Source organism: Helobdella robusta (genome assembly GCF_000326865.2).
Source record: "Helobdella robusta unplaced genomic scaffold HELROscaffold_73, whole genome shotgun sequence".
Taxonomy (NCBI): domain Eukaryota; kingdom Metazoa; phylum Annelida; class Clitellata; order Rhynchobdellida; family Glossiphoniidae; genus Helobdella; species Helobdella robusta.
The window spans coordinates 125,950-141,018 of record NW_008705415.1 but is presented as its reverse complement, the minus strand read 5'-3'; the positions used below and the strand labels follow the sequence as shown (position 1 = coordinate 141,018).

Sequence of the window (15,069 nt, the reverse complement as noted above, 5' to 3'; positions counted from 1 at the left end):
AGTAGTAGTGGTAGTAAAAGAAGCAACAGTATTAGTAAGTATGGCTCCAATACTAAACAGATTACTAACATTATAGGTAGTGATGATGATGCCGTTGCTGTTGTTGATGATTATGACAATGGCGATTCTGATAACAATTATGATAGTAGTAGTAGTAGTAGTAGAGGTGGTAGAGGTAGTAGTAGTAGTAGTAGAGGTGGTAGTAGTAGTAGTGGTGGTGGTAGTAGTAGTAGTAGTAAGGATTATGATAATGATAACGAAGTTTACGACGTTACTGATTATGATTTTAATAGTAATGGAGATGCAATTAATGATGACTATAGTAGTAGTAGTAGTAGTAGAAGCAGCAAAGGAAGAAGTAGTAGTAGTGGTAGTAATAGAATGTTTAAAAAAAAATTGCGTAAGAGTGGAAATAATGCTATTGATGAAGAAGAAGAAGGAACAATAATGGAGTGATTGAGAGGAAAAATTTATAGGTGGACGAATGAATGAATTAATAAATAAATGAATTAATTAATTAATGAATAAATGAGCCAAAAGTCGAACGAATTGACAAACGAATGAGTAAAAATTGAATGAATGAATAAGCTACTGTTACTGCAATAAAATATAGAATGAATAATAAATAGAACGAATGAACCAACGAACAAATAAACATATGAATGAATGAATGAATGAATGAATAAATGAATGAATGAATGAATGAATGAATGAATGAATGAATGAATGAATGAATGAATGAATGAATGAATGAATGAATGAAACAACAATTATTACCGGTAACACTGAAGAACATTAATTTTCAAAGTTTTGTATCCATAGTATCATGTTACGGACTTTTTGGACACTTTATTTTGGCTTTATTCCATATTTATTATCAATATTTTAGATTTGTGGTTATTTTAAGTTTCATTATTACACACACACGCACACACACGCACACACATATACACACACACATACACACACACGCATGCACATAAAGACACACACACGCACGCACATACAGACACACACACGCACACACGTGTTTGACGTAAAAAAAAAAACTACGTTTGGTTCTTCTAGAAAATAATCTTTAATTCAAATAAAACAAAATAAAATAAATAACAAGAATGAATAACAATAATAATTAACATTAATAATAAATATATATAAATAAAAAAAAGAGAGAGAGAGAGAGAGAAAAATTGAAATAAGACCGTGACTAGAATATTTTTGCTCGCCTGGAAAAATGTTTAAAAAGATGAGTGAGTGAGATTGATAATTCTAAATAGATGAATGAATGAATGAACGAATGAATGAACGAATGAACGAATGAACGAACGAACGAATGAATGAATGAATGAATGAATGAATGAATGAATGAATGAACGAATGAATGAGTGAGTGAGTGAAAATCTTTCAATAAAAAGATTTAAAGAAAAAATGAAAAAACCTTATAGCATATAATATTGCAAATGATGAAATTTGAGGAATGACAATGTCTAGACCCTAGGGCAAAATCAACAACTACCACGACGACGATAATAACGATATACAAAGAGCAAAAGATATTAAAAAGAATGTCAATCAATCAATCAATCAATCAATCAATCAATCAATCAATCAACCAACCCAATCAACCAAAAATCAACTAACCATCAACCAACCAACTAGCCAATTTACCAACCAACCAATCAACCAACCTACCAACCAATCAATCAGCCAGCCAGTCAACCCAAATTCGTCCCGGAGTTCATGGATAGGAAATCTTTAGAATGCTGACTGGAGTAATCGCTGTCAGTATAAGATTCATTCATCATCATCATCATCATCATCATCCTCATCCTGCTTCTATCATCATCATCATCATCGTTATCATCACCGCCTACACAATCATCATCATCATCATCATCCCCCTTATTATCATCATCGTCATCATCATTACCATGAAGTCGACGACGACAATGATGATGATCAAGGTGATTACGACGATTAAGGTAAGAACGATCAACTGTGTTACTATTTTTAGCAACAACAACAGGAATTGACTTCCGGTTGGTCTGGCGTGGCTCCGTAGCAAACACGTGCTTTCGGCCGCCATCTTGTGACGTCATCATTTCGGCGTCAAATTCTAAGCCCGGTAGCATCGTCATTCTTTTCTTCTTCTTCATCATCATCTTGGTTTCCAGCGTGTCGTTGTTATAGTAGTCTGCGTTGTTGTTGTTGTTGTTGATGTTGTTGTTGTTGATGATGATGTTGTTGTTGTTGTTGATGTTGTTGATGATGATGTTGTTGTTGTTGATGTTGTTGTTGTTATTGTTGTTGTTGATGCTTCTATTTCTATATACCAACGGCGAATCAATATTGAAAGTATCATCATCATTATTACCACTTTTATTATTACTTTTATTGGTGATAGAATTGTTCTTATCAGTACTAGTTGTAGTAGTAGTGGTAGTAGTAGTAGTGGTAGTGGTAGTAGTAGTGGTAGTAGTAGTAGTAGTAGTAGTGGTAGTAGTAGTAAAAGTAGTAGTAGCTGTAGAAGCCACAGCAATATCAATGTAGTTATTACTACTATTAACGCTGTGAGTGTCGTCATCGTCGTCATCATAATCATTATTATTGTTGTTGTTATTGTTATTATTATTATTAGTAGTAGTAGTAGTAGTACCATGAACAACGGGATCATTATCAAGCTCGCGGTTGTTATTTTTTGATTGGTAATCATCATCATCACGATCGATGACGTCATCGCGATTACAAGTTTTTGACCTCTGATTGGCTGTCGATCTCTTGCTTCGTAGCATCGTTTTATCGTTATAAATCGGTAGGTTGTGGTGATGATTGTTACAACAGAAATCACCATCATCGCGGGGGTGGTGGCAATCATGATAATGATGTCCAGACGCAACATTGTCGCCATCTTGTTTGCAACAACAGCAGCAACAACAATGACGATGCTGATGACGATTCTTCCTAAACAAAAGTTCATTAGCTGATGAACTCCGTACCATGCGATTGCTAGGAGGAACGGTTCTTAAAAAATTTGTTGTTGTTGGTACGTTGTTGTTGTTGCTGCTGCTGCTGTTGTTGTTGTTGCTGTGGTTGTTGTTGTTACTGCAGCTGTTGTTGCTGTGGTTGTTGTAGCTGCTGTTATTGCTGTGGCTGGCCGCGAACGTCGGGAAAGGATCTTCACATTGAACAACGGTACTACAGCTGCCCAGACAACTGATCAAAGAGGTCGAGGATGACGGCGACGATGTCGACTTAGCAATCGCTATCGTCGTTGCTGCTGGTAATTCCATCACAACTCTTGCAGTTGAGACGAATTCGCCACCATCGCAAATGAAGTTATCCTTCCTACCACAAAAAAAATCATAATCAGCAGCTGTTGCAGCTGCTGTTGCATTATTAGCAGCAAACCCAGCCGCGCTGACGTCGTCATCGTCGTAACAACAGTCGTCGTCGCGGAAGCTACGAAAATCCGGCGGCGAAGATAGTCTGCCTTGCTGCAGAGTCGTCAAAACCTGCTGCTGAAAATCGCACGACTTTCTTGCTATCGTCGACTTCAACGTTTTCATAGTTGTAGCTGTGGCTAACAGTGCGCAACTACCACTACTACAACCGCCATTTTTATTACTACAACCACCGCTGTTATTAAAAGTCAGCTTGTTGTTGTGCTGCTGCTGCTGTAGCAGTGGCTTCCTGATGACGTTCTTGTGGTACTGATTGCGGTGATGACGCGCAGTTTGCTGCTGCTGCAGGTTCAAATCCAACTCTCCAGTTAGAGAGGTGCGTGGGTTGTAGAGGCATGGCTGAATTAGGGTGGGGTAGCTGAGAAGGGTGTCCATTATTTCGCTGATCTGCGGCCGGTTGGTCGGCTCGTACGCCCAGCACTTTTTCAAAAGTGAACTTCTGTTTGTTAGATTTTTGGAGGGAAAAAAGTATTTTCTATCAGATTTGTAACGTTGTTAAATTAGAATGTAGTTTTTTTTTATTTTATTCAAAATTTCCTGGTAAATAATTCCAAAATGCCATAAAATTCTAATGAGATAATTATGAAATAATGATAAATTATTATTATTATATTATAAAAATTATAATGATAATTTAATAATAACCAAACGATAAAAAATTTGCCAACAATTTGGGCGGGCACGTGTCAGGCAGCTGCAACGTTTCACCGTTCTTCACGCAGTTCAAAACTTGTCTGTTTGATAAGCCCTGTGGTATTTTCATTGATGATAAGGTTAATTCTGGAGCATTTTTGTGGTATTTTGGGGTACATTTTTGTGGTTTTGTTTTGTATTTTGAAGTGTACCTGGTATGGAAAGCTACCGAAGGTAACAATCTCGTAGAGAAGCACTCCGTAACTCCACATATCTGATGCCACACTGAACAATCCGTCCAACAAACTTTCCGGAGGCATCCATCGAACCGGAAACATTCCTGTGGGATTGGCGAGAAAAATAACAGCAACAGTACAACAAATCTTCCCACAAATCTTCCTATGAATTCTCTACAAATTTCACCTGAAAATTAATTCACCTCTCTTATCGAACCGATAATATCCGCTGTCTTTCATTGGCCTTGTCATACCGAAATCGCCGATTTTAACCGTCAGACTCGAGTGAACTAGACAGTTCCGGCAAGCTAAATCCCTGTGGACGTAATTAGCCGAAGCTAAATAGTCTAGACCTTTAGCAATGTCTAGCGCCATGTTTGTCAGCTGTCTGGGCGAGATGTTGTCTGCTTCTTTTGTCGTCTGGCCGACCAGCTGACGACGGGAGAGTAGGAAGGTTTTGAGGTCGCCTGTGTGTGCGTGTGTGTGTGTAAGTGCGTGTGTGTGTGTGTGTATGAAAGAAAAATGTGGGGTTTGTCTGTGTTTGTTTGTGTGCGGTGCCCGTCTGTGAAAGAGAGAGAGAGAGAGAGAGAGAGAAATTGTCTGTGAGGTTTGTCGAGTTAATGTACTTGAGCAGTCTGACAACCAATCAGCCATCTAAAAATGAATCATCCAATCAATCTGTCATCCATAAAATCAACCAATTGATCGATCAACCATTCAGAGAACCAGCTAGCCGGTCAACCGACCATGCAACATGAACTCCATGACAGTGAAGATTGGCTCGCCCCTCGTACAGACACCCAATAATTTGACGATGTTCATATGGTGCAACTGCTTCATCATATCAGCCTCGCTCAAAAAACTCAGCTGGGTGAATGAATGAATAAAAAATAAATTAATGAACCAACGAATGAATGAACGAACGAACAAATAAATAAGTAAATAAATAAACGAACAAAGGAATTATCGAATAAATGTGTAAATTAAATAACGAACCAGCTTATACGATTCGGTTACATAATTAATTTTACAAACACTTCATAACACCCACATCACCATCATCATCTTCACCATCGTCACTACCATCATCATCGTCGTCGTCGTCACCATCAGCATCACCTTTTCTTCATTCTTCGACGGAACTTTGAGAGTTTTGACGGCTACAGCAGTCCACCTGCCGGACTCGCCGACCATTTCGCCACCGAAGACAGTCCCGAAAGCACCCTCGCCTAACTTCCGGTTGAGGATGACGTCATCGCGCGGAATTTCCCACTGGTCGAGATGTAGCCAGGGCAGGTTTTCTTTGAAGAGGCCGAGCTCTTGCAGGCGTTTCTGAGTCGGAGATGAATGCCTCGACCTTCTTTGTTGGATGTGCGTACGTTCTCCATCATGGATACGTTATGTAGTGTAATTGTAAAGCCGTGCAAAACTAACAAAGAACGAAAATCACACATACACGCACAACACACACACACGCACACAACACGCACACACATACACACGCACAACACGCACACACATACACACGCACAACACACAACACGCACAACACATACACACATTACACGCGCACACATTACACGCGCACACATACACGCGCACACGCACCTCAACCTCCTACACGTGAGACAGAACGCGACGGAAATGATGCAGACGACAAAAGTGACGACGACGACGACGATGATCCTCATCGTGCCACACTCGACGTCCAGCAGACGTCTCAAGTCTTCCATGAAACACACCACACTCTTCGCTAGAGCCGGAAAATAATAACAATAATTACAACAACAATAATAATAATAACAACAATAATAATAATAACAACAATAATAATAATAATGATTATGGTAATAATAACAGCAATAACAATAAAAAGAATACTTGAGTTGTTGCTTAAGACAGTAAAGTCAATGACTTCAACGTTATAACTGTTGTTGTTAGTATTATTATTATTATTGTTATTGTTTTTGCTATTATAATTGTTCTTATAATTGTTGTTTTTAGGATTATTGTTATTATTATCGTTAGTAACTTCTTCATCCGTACTATAGTTCAATCCCGACAGCCAAATCTTCCACCTGCAATGAATAAATTATGCTAATGAGATGAGCTAATCAGCAGGCACGAAACCGATGGTACGATTAATTATTCACACACACATATATACACGCACGCACACACATATACACGCACGCACACACATATACACGCACGCACACACACACATATACACACAGAGTGTTTGTATACAAAGTATTGACAAACCTTTTTTCATTGGCAAGAAGCCAATTGCAACTAATTTTATACATATCGTAATAATTTTTAGTATAATTATTGTTATAATTAATATCCTTTTTTCGGAACATTCCATCCATCACGGCCATGTTATTATTCATAATATCCATAATATTATTATGATCATAATTATTATTATTATTATTATTCATAATATCCATAATATTATTATGATCATAATTATTATTATTATTCATAATATCCATAATATTATTAGAATCATAATTATTATTATTATTATTATTCATAATTTTTCCGAACGCCGTTCTTAGGTCTGAATTGGAAATGTGCAAGTTTGTGACGAGATGATTGACATCCTGTGGGAGGAGCTTAAGATGCCCCCAACTGAACTTGTAACTCAATCTCTGTACGAATGTGGTGTGTGTGTGTGAGAGATAGAGAAAGAGAGAGAGAGAGAGAGAGAGAAGGAGAGAGAAAGAAAATGAATGAATAAACGATGATAAATCATATGTTGTTAAAGAAGAAAGAGAAAGCAAGCAAGATATATATATATATATATATATATATATATATATATATAGAGAGAGAGAGAGAGAGAGAGAGAGAGTAGACGATTGTAAGTAATGATAATGATGATGAAAACCTTATAAAAAGTTGAAAACTCTAGATAGATACGTGTGGATTTAAAGTCATATTTGCGAGTGGAAGAATTAACTTACCTGCGCAAACAAACTTCTACCATTGTAGTCATCATCATCTGTATCATTACCATCATCATTTGTATCATTACCATCATCATCTGTATCATTATCATCATCGCCTCTATCCTTATCATCATCGTCAACGTTTGTATCATTATCATCGCCGGTTTTTTTCATTTCTTTATTTAGTTTTTCTTTCTTTCCATCCACATGATCATCATCATCATCATCAAAATGAATGGGAACGAATGGGCTTTTATTCTTATAACTTCTTATTTTGTTATTGTTATTATTATTATTATTATTACTATTACTATCATCATTATTGTTAGCAGTAGTAGTAGTAGTAGAAATAGTATCAGAATTACTTGTATTATTACTACGATTTTTACGACTATAATCATCACCACCATCTTCTTCATCATCATCATCATTACCACCATCATCATCGTCATCATAACCGCCACCACTGATTAAATTTCCCGCCAATAGATTTAAACTCCAATCAAAAAATAGCACAGGGGTGCCATTGAGAACCAAGCTCTGAACGAAGGGGTACATTTTGGCACCCAGCCAAGCAATTCGAATCGGGTTGGTGTTATTATTATTATTGTTATTATTATTAGTAGTAGTTGTAGTAGTAGTAGTGGTTGTAGTAGTATACTGTTTTTGGATTCTGCTCTTTAAGCTACCCATGTCTAGAACTGTAAGGATGATGATGATGATGACGACGACGACGATGATGATGATTGTTGTGGTTGTGATGACGATTGTGATAATGATGATGATGATTGTGATTGCGACGATCTTGGTGCGGTGATGATAGTGATATTGGTGATGTTTATTGAATGGAGCACGAACAAATAAAAAAAGGAATAAAAAATCAATAAGTCAATCATTCATTCAATAAGTCAATCATTCATTCAATCAGTCAATCATTCATTCGTTCATTCATTCAATCAATCATTCATTCAATCAGTCAATCAATTATTCATTCAGTCAATCAATCAATCATTCATTCATTCAATCAATCATTCATTAAATCAGTCAGTCAATCAACCAAACGAACGAAACCAACCAACCAACCAACCAATCAAACAAACAATCAAACAATCAAAAAACATAATCACAACATACGTGGTGACGTTGATAGTAGTAGTAAACCGTTATCATCATCATCATCATCATCATCATCATTATTATCATTATTGTTATTATTATTGTTGTTGTTATTGTTGTTGTTATTATTGTTGTTGTTGTTAGCAGTAATCATACCAGCACTACATTCCCTAGCATAATACAATTCGCAGTAGGTTATATCGCGACGATGGTGACGTCGACGACGATGATGACGATCATTATCATGATTATTATTATTATTATTGTGATTATTATTATTATTATTATTATGACGTAGACGACGACTAGGCCCACCAAGACCGTTGGAGCGCACAAATTTGATCATTTCCGCTAAGGTCATTGTCGCCATTGCTAATGATCTTGTTGTTGTTGTTGTTGATGTTGTTGATGTTGTTGTTGATGATGTTGTTGTTGTTGTTGTTGTTGTTGTTGTTGTCGCTGATAACAACGATGGTAATAGATGCAATGATGATGTTGTTGTTGTTGTTGACGTCACGGATGACGTCACGGATGACGTAGCATAGCCAACTCTCGTGAGGCTATTCGCAATGTGATGCTGATACTGTGATAAGGACATCATCGCATTGACATCTCTCAGTGAGTAAACCCTCCAATCCTGCATCACTATCTCTCTCTCTCTCCACATTCTATCTCTTAGTTCTCTACTCATGTATATGTTAAACCTATACATGGATGGATGGATGAATGGATGGATGGATGAATGGATGGATGAATGGATAAATGGATGGATGGATGAATGGATGAATGGATAAATGAATGGATGGATGGATAAATGGATGGATAGATGAATGGATGGATGAAGGGATGGATGAATGGATGGATAAATGGATGGATGTATGGATGAATGGATAAATGGATGGATGGATAAATGGATGGATGGATGGATGGATGGATGGACGGACGGAGGAAAATAATGAATTATTATTATTATTCCTACTACCATCATCATCATCGGTAATAATTATAGTCATAAATAATAATAATATTATTGATATCTCTATAATTAGAACAGATATATTGTAACAAACTTCCCAGAGGTTCCAAGAGGTCCGTAATTAATGACGTCACCATCGTCATCATCACCGTTTTTGTTATTATTATTATTGTTGTTGTTGTTGATGATGTTGTCCAAAGCAAAGTTAATGGGAAGCCAAATTTCCATATTTATCCTTGATCGCGCTGGCAATGCCCTCCTCAAGTTAGCGCTATATAAATAACATTTTTATAACTACACCAAGTAAAAGTATATAATTAATTACTTATGTGTGCGTGTGTGTGTGCGTGCGTGTGCGTATGTGCGTGCGAGTGTCTAGTTGATTGTGTCCATATGTATGCGCATGTTGCAAGGCTAGAGGTCATGTAACACGGTGACAAAGACGTATCAATGACATTGAAACCAATAACATAAAAGTAATTTAATAATAGTTAAAATATATATAGAGAGAGAAAGAGAGAGAAGGAAAAAGAGAGAGAGAGATAGAGAGAGAGAGGAATACCTACTTTCTCAATCTTCCCAAAGCATTTCTAAAGAGCAGTGGGGAGAACTCATCGACTACATCAATTTCCACGTGTTCATAGTTCAAAATTTCCTTCACCAATATTAACAAGACGTTGCTAGCGAACAAGTGGCTCAGTCGTCTGCTGGATTCGATCGTTATTGCGCGGTTTCTACCATCTTTTTTGTCGATTTCTGTCAATTTATTTTATTCATCATTTTATCAAACGACTAGTTTTGTGCTATTATTTTTGGCGGCAGTATTATGATTCGATTGCAGCAGCAGTAGTAGTAGTAGTAGTAGTAGTAGTAGTGGTTGTAGTAGTTGTAGTAGCAGCAATTGCTACTGCAGCAGCAATAATAGTGGTAGGTAAGTTTTAATTTAAATTAAAAAATAAATGAATTTAAGTCGAAAGCGTGATGTTAATAATTCATTGATATTATAAAATATAGTAATTTGTTTAGTTAGATTTTATTTATATTTTTTTAAAGTTTGTTAAAGGTAGTAAGTAAAAGCAAGGTTCCAGGCTAACTTGTGTTGAAGTTGAAGCATTTAAAATTTGACACAGAATGAAGCATCATCAGTTGTATAAAGAATAAATAAATGAAGAACCTGAATAATATAATTCTAGCCATTTAAATATAATAATAGTATTTATTAAAATAATAATAAATATTATTATTATTGTACAACTCAGTCATATCCAGGTTCATCTCAATGCATGTAAACAAACATTATTATAATAAGCTGCATATTGGATCGAGATTAGCTTGATGTTGCATCCAAAATACCTTTCTCGTAATGATATTTTCCAAGGTATTATGTGTTATTTAGTACATATTACAGTACATTACAATTTCACATACACACATGTAAACACACACACTACTGCTTGCTATCTATATGCTTTCCTATCGCTTCAGAAGAGAGTTAAAAAGTTATTTGTTCAATAGAGCATTTTATGACAGTAGGCTACTATCCTCTGAGGAATGTCAATAGAGTGAATAACATAATAATAATTATATTAATAATGATAACATATGTAATGGTGTATATATGGTGTATAAATGGTGTACTCAAAACACACACGCACTTGATAGGAAAATATGGATAATCATCAAATGATTCTGTCTAAAAACTAACTAGCTCTAAAATAAAACACATCGAATTTTTGGAGTATAAAAATGATAGATGGAAAATATGTTTGTAACATATGATTAATTTCCAGTCCAACAAGAAACAGGTCGTGAAATAAAAAATTTTCATTGTTTCGGTTTTACACCACTTTCACTTTCGTTTTCTTCGCCACCACGCACTCTCACAACCATAAATATTTGAGCGTTGTTTGGGATTTCCAGATTTTTTATCTTTATGTTTTCTGTGTTTTCCAACTCAATGCCTGTAAATTAAAAATGTTTGGATAATTGATGAATGAATGAACGAACGAACGAATGAATCAATGGTTAAATGAGTGAATAAAAAATGAATGATTGATTGATTGATGGTTAAATGATTAATTGAATAAACGAAGGATTGCTATTTCAAACTAACCTGCATAAACCAATCTCAAATCTTCATCATCACTCAGAGACAGTTTGCACTTCCTTCTTACTTCATCGTACAATTGTTTCAATGTACAGGTCTGATTATTGTTAATTTATTATTAATTGACAATAAATATTTCGTTACTGAATAAAATATTGAATTTGTAAATGAGATCTGATAAAAATGAAAATGTTGAAATCGTTAAGTTACTCTGTCAATGCAAACCACGTTTCTTTTCCCTTCGACTCCCACAATATTTAGCTGAATTATTTCAGTCATTTTATTTTATTTTAACTATTTTTGAATCAAACTATGGAAAAATATTTAACTGAAGTTAGTGCAAATGTGAAATACGTATATTTTATTTCATACCATATAAATATAGTTCTCAAATGTGAAACTGAAACCTGGTGAATTCCACTCTTATCTGTATCAAATTCGTTAAAAATAGCGTTAGTTATAATTAGATTTATCTACTTAAATAAAGATAAGTTTGTTATTAGGTTGAATTTTAGGTTAATTATGGATATTTCAATTAGAAAACTGTTCTATCATTCTCCATTACATTGTAATAATTATAAATATATTGAATATATATTATATATATATATATATATATATATATATATATAAAATAATTATTTATTAAATAATAATAAAGTTTTGTACTTTCCTATTTTGCTAAGTGCACTTTTAAACGTTGCTCGGGTAAAAATTGTGGTTATTTAAAAATCAAACAATTTTTTGAGAAATTAGGCCATTTATTTCACTTTTTTTTTATAAAAATAAATGTGTAGCTTTTTGTAAAATTTGTAATTTTGTTTATTTATTTAATCTACTTTCACTAAAAAATACTCCCCTGTTCAAAATTCGAAGTTCAGTTTCCAGTCAAGTCAGTACATAAAATACAATTGGTACAGAACAGACGAAACTAAAGTTAGGCATAATATTTTAAATAAATATTTAAATGAAAAAGGCGATCATCTGTAAGTTATATAAATGAATACTTTATCATCTTATGCCCTTTATAGACTTAGTTGGTGTTGGGTGTCTTGTCAGCAGTTTAGTAGCAAAAACTAACTAAACCAGTGTTGTAATTTTTGTAACAGATTTTGATAAAAAAAAAGGTTTTTTTTATTGCATTTTATGAAGGGTTAGGTTTGTCTGTTGTCTGTAGGGTTAGGGCGGTTTGTCTGGAAATATAATTTCTAATATGTCCTGACTATATATCCAATATTAGTAAATTTTTACTATTTTCATCATGACTGTACTTTTATACTTATACTTTTATGCTATTAATTATAATAAGTTTTATATTTCATCTAATCTAAATAACATTCAGTCAGAATTCATGATGTCATCACAAGCAACAGCCAACAACACTAACAACATTATGTGCCCTGCCGCTGTTCTAGATCGAGAAAGTAGAAGAAGATCTATTGCTGACAAAGTTAAGTCTTACCCCGACTTCCCTAAACCTGGAATTCTATTTAGGTTCTTTGATAACTCATTATTAATCTTGTCATTTAAAAATAAAAATTTCATTTCATTTGTTTATCCCCTATTTTTTAGAGACATGTTCCCACTTTTGAGAAATCCAACTGACTACAGAGAGTGCATAAATTTATTTGTTGAAGAAATTAGGGAAAAATACCCCAGTACAGAAGTGGTTGTCGGCATCGAGTCGAGGGGGTTCCTTTTTGCGCCTCTGATGGCCCAACAGTTGAATGTGGCTTTCATCCCCATTAGGAAGGCAGGGAAATTGCCTGGGCAGACGATTTCTTACTCCTATGCTCTTGAATATGGCAATGTTGGGGTCTATTTATTATTTTTTTCATATCTTCTCGATGTTTTTAATTATTATTATTATTCTTTCAATAATATTCAATAATAATATTATTATTTTTATATTATTTTATGAAAAATTACGATAGGATACAATCGAGATTACAAGAGAAAGTATAGAAGCAGGTCAACATGTTGTTGTTGTGGATGATTTGTTGGCAACTGGAGGTATTTCTGTGTACTTGTGTTGTTGTATTGTTGCTGTTTTGTATGTTTTGTTGGTGTTTTAGGAATTCCATTTTGTATTTTTTTTATATATTGTACATTTTTGTGTATTTTTTAATTATTCAATAATGTTCATATCCTAGTGTATAATTTTATATACTTCACATACACACACACACATACACTCACAGACACACCCACACACACAAACAAACATACACACACACAAACATAATTACCCCATCCATGCAACAATAGGTACATTGTCAGCCTCCATAGAATTAATGAACAAGGCAGGGGCTTCAGTGGAGTGCTGCATGGTCCTACTTGAACTCTGTGACCTCAAGGGCAGAAAGAAGATTAAGTCTCCTGTCTATTCTATGATACCCCTTAATTAATTGTATGATTAATTAGTTGATTGATTGGTTGGTTGATTAGTTGATTGATTAGTTGATTGATTGGTTGGTTGATTAATTGGTTAGTTGATTGGTTGACTGGCCCGTTGGTTTTTTGGTTAGTTGGTTCAATAAAGTTGATTGAGTAAGTAGTTGATTGACTAATTGATTGATTGATGTTTTTTATTGAATCCTTCTTCGGTGATGTGATTGATTTTACAAGTTGATTCTCAGTCATTGGTTGATGTTTCCCGCCATTTTATTATTATTATTATTGTTGTTGTTGTTGTTATATATCCGAATAATTTTACATATAAAATTGATTAGGTTTGTTTCTGCAATTGTCACAGCAATAAGTTTTGTTTCGATTTTTCTAGAAACATTTGACAAAAACTTTTGTATTTTTTGTCACACATAATAATAATAATATTCTTATTATTGTTTTATTAATATTAATATTATTTTCAAATTATTTGTTATATTTTACAACGATTTCATTTTGGCTTGTTAGTAGCGAAGACTTATATGATGATGAAGTTTTAAGAAGAAATGCTTTTTAATTCATTTTAAAAGGCATTCTTCATCCTAAACCTCTCTTAATGATGGCATTTGTTTGGTTTTGGTTTACACGAAGTCAATGATCCACATTGCCTTATATACTTTCATAAATGTGTGTTCTTTTTTTTACTCTCTCTCTATCTTTCTCTCTCTCTCTCTCTCTTATCTCTGTCTATCTATCTCTATCTATATATCTATCTGTCTGACTGCCTGTCTATCTATCTATCTATCTATCTATCTATCTATCTATCTATCTATCTATCTATCTATCTATCTATCTATCTTTTGTTTTTGACGGAATCTTTTAAAGCAGTTGTTAGCTCAAATATTTTCTCGATAATTAATTATTTATATATAAATAAATATCTTTTAATTATTTGTCTTTATTTGATTATTTATTTATTTATTTGTTTTTGTTATATACAGCTTTGTTTGGTTTTTTTATACTTGAATTGAATAAATAAATAATAATAATCAATAAATATATTCGATAAATTCGATTTTATCAATTTGGCTTCAGTGCTATTGTCTTTCTTATTTCAACAATAGACGACAATAATATATATATATATATATATATATATATATATATATATTCTATAAATTNCTACCGAATG

At 34.1% G+C, this 15,069-nt stretch overlaps 4 protein-coding genes across 4 annotated transcripts in view; 2 read left to right on the top strand and 2 right to left on the bottom strand.

The window, feature by feature from the left end:
* Window positions 1-456, top strand: part of HELRODRAFT_181585 (hypothetical protein) — a gene marked incomplete at both ends in the record, with an annotated part of 2,109 nt that extends 1,653 nt beyond the window's left edge. The window contains one exon of the mRNA XM_009031381.1: window positions 406-456. Within this exon, the coding sequence (XP_009029629.1) occupies window positions 406-456 (51 nt within the window). The remainder of the gene's footprint in view (window positions 1-405) is intronic.
* A 3,368-nt stretch (window positions 457-3,824) lies between these two features.
* HELRODRAFT_133578 (hypothetical protein) lies at window positions 3,825-5,608 on the bottom strand (the record flags this gene model as incomplete). The annotated part of the gene is made up of 6 exons (XM_009031380.1): window positions 3,825-3,900; window positions 4,130-4,209; window positions 4,307-4,434; window positions 4,534-4,797; window positions 5,077-5,197; window positions 5,450-5,608. Coding segments are annotated over 6 exons (828 nt in total), but the record flags the coding sequence as incomplete, so codon positions are not given.
* A 3,103-nt stretch (window positions 5,609-8,711) lies between these two features.
* Window positions 8,712-11,768, bottom strand: HELRODRAFT_181583 (hypothetical protein; the record flags this gene model as incomplete). The annotated part of the gene is made up of 5 exons (XM_009031379.1): window positions 8,712-8,865; window positions 9,949-10,138; window positions 11,236-11,343; window positions 11,496-11,586; window positions 11,715-11,768. 5 exons carry the CDS (start codon window positions 11,766-11,768, stop codon window positions 8,712-8,714), a joined length of 597 nt encoding a protein of 198 aa, XP_009029627.1.
* A 1,114-nt stretch (window positions 11,769-12,882) lies between these two features.
* HELRODRAFT_89746 (hypothetical protein) lies at window positions 12,883-13,897 on the top strand (the record flags this gene model as incomplete). Its single annotated transcript, XM_009031370.1, has 4 exons — window positions 12,883-12,983; window positions 13,062-13,299; window positions 13,424-13,502; window positions 13,758-13,897. 4 exons carry the CDS (start codon window positions 12,883-12,885, stop codon window positions 13,895-13,897), a joined length of 558 nt encoding a protein of 185 aa, XP_009029618.1.
* Window positions 13,898-15,069: the final 1,172 nt, after the last annotated feature.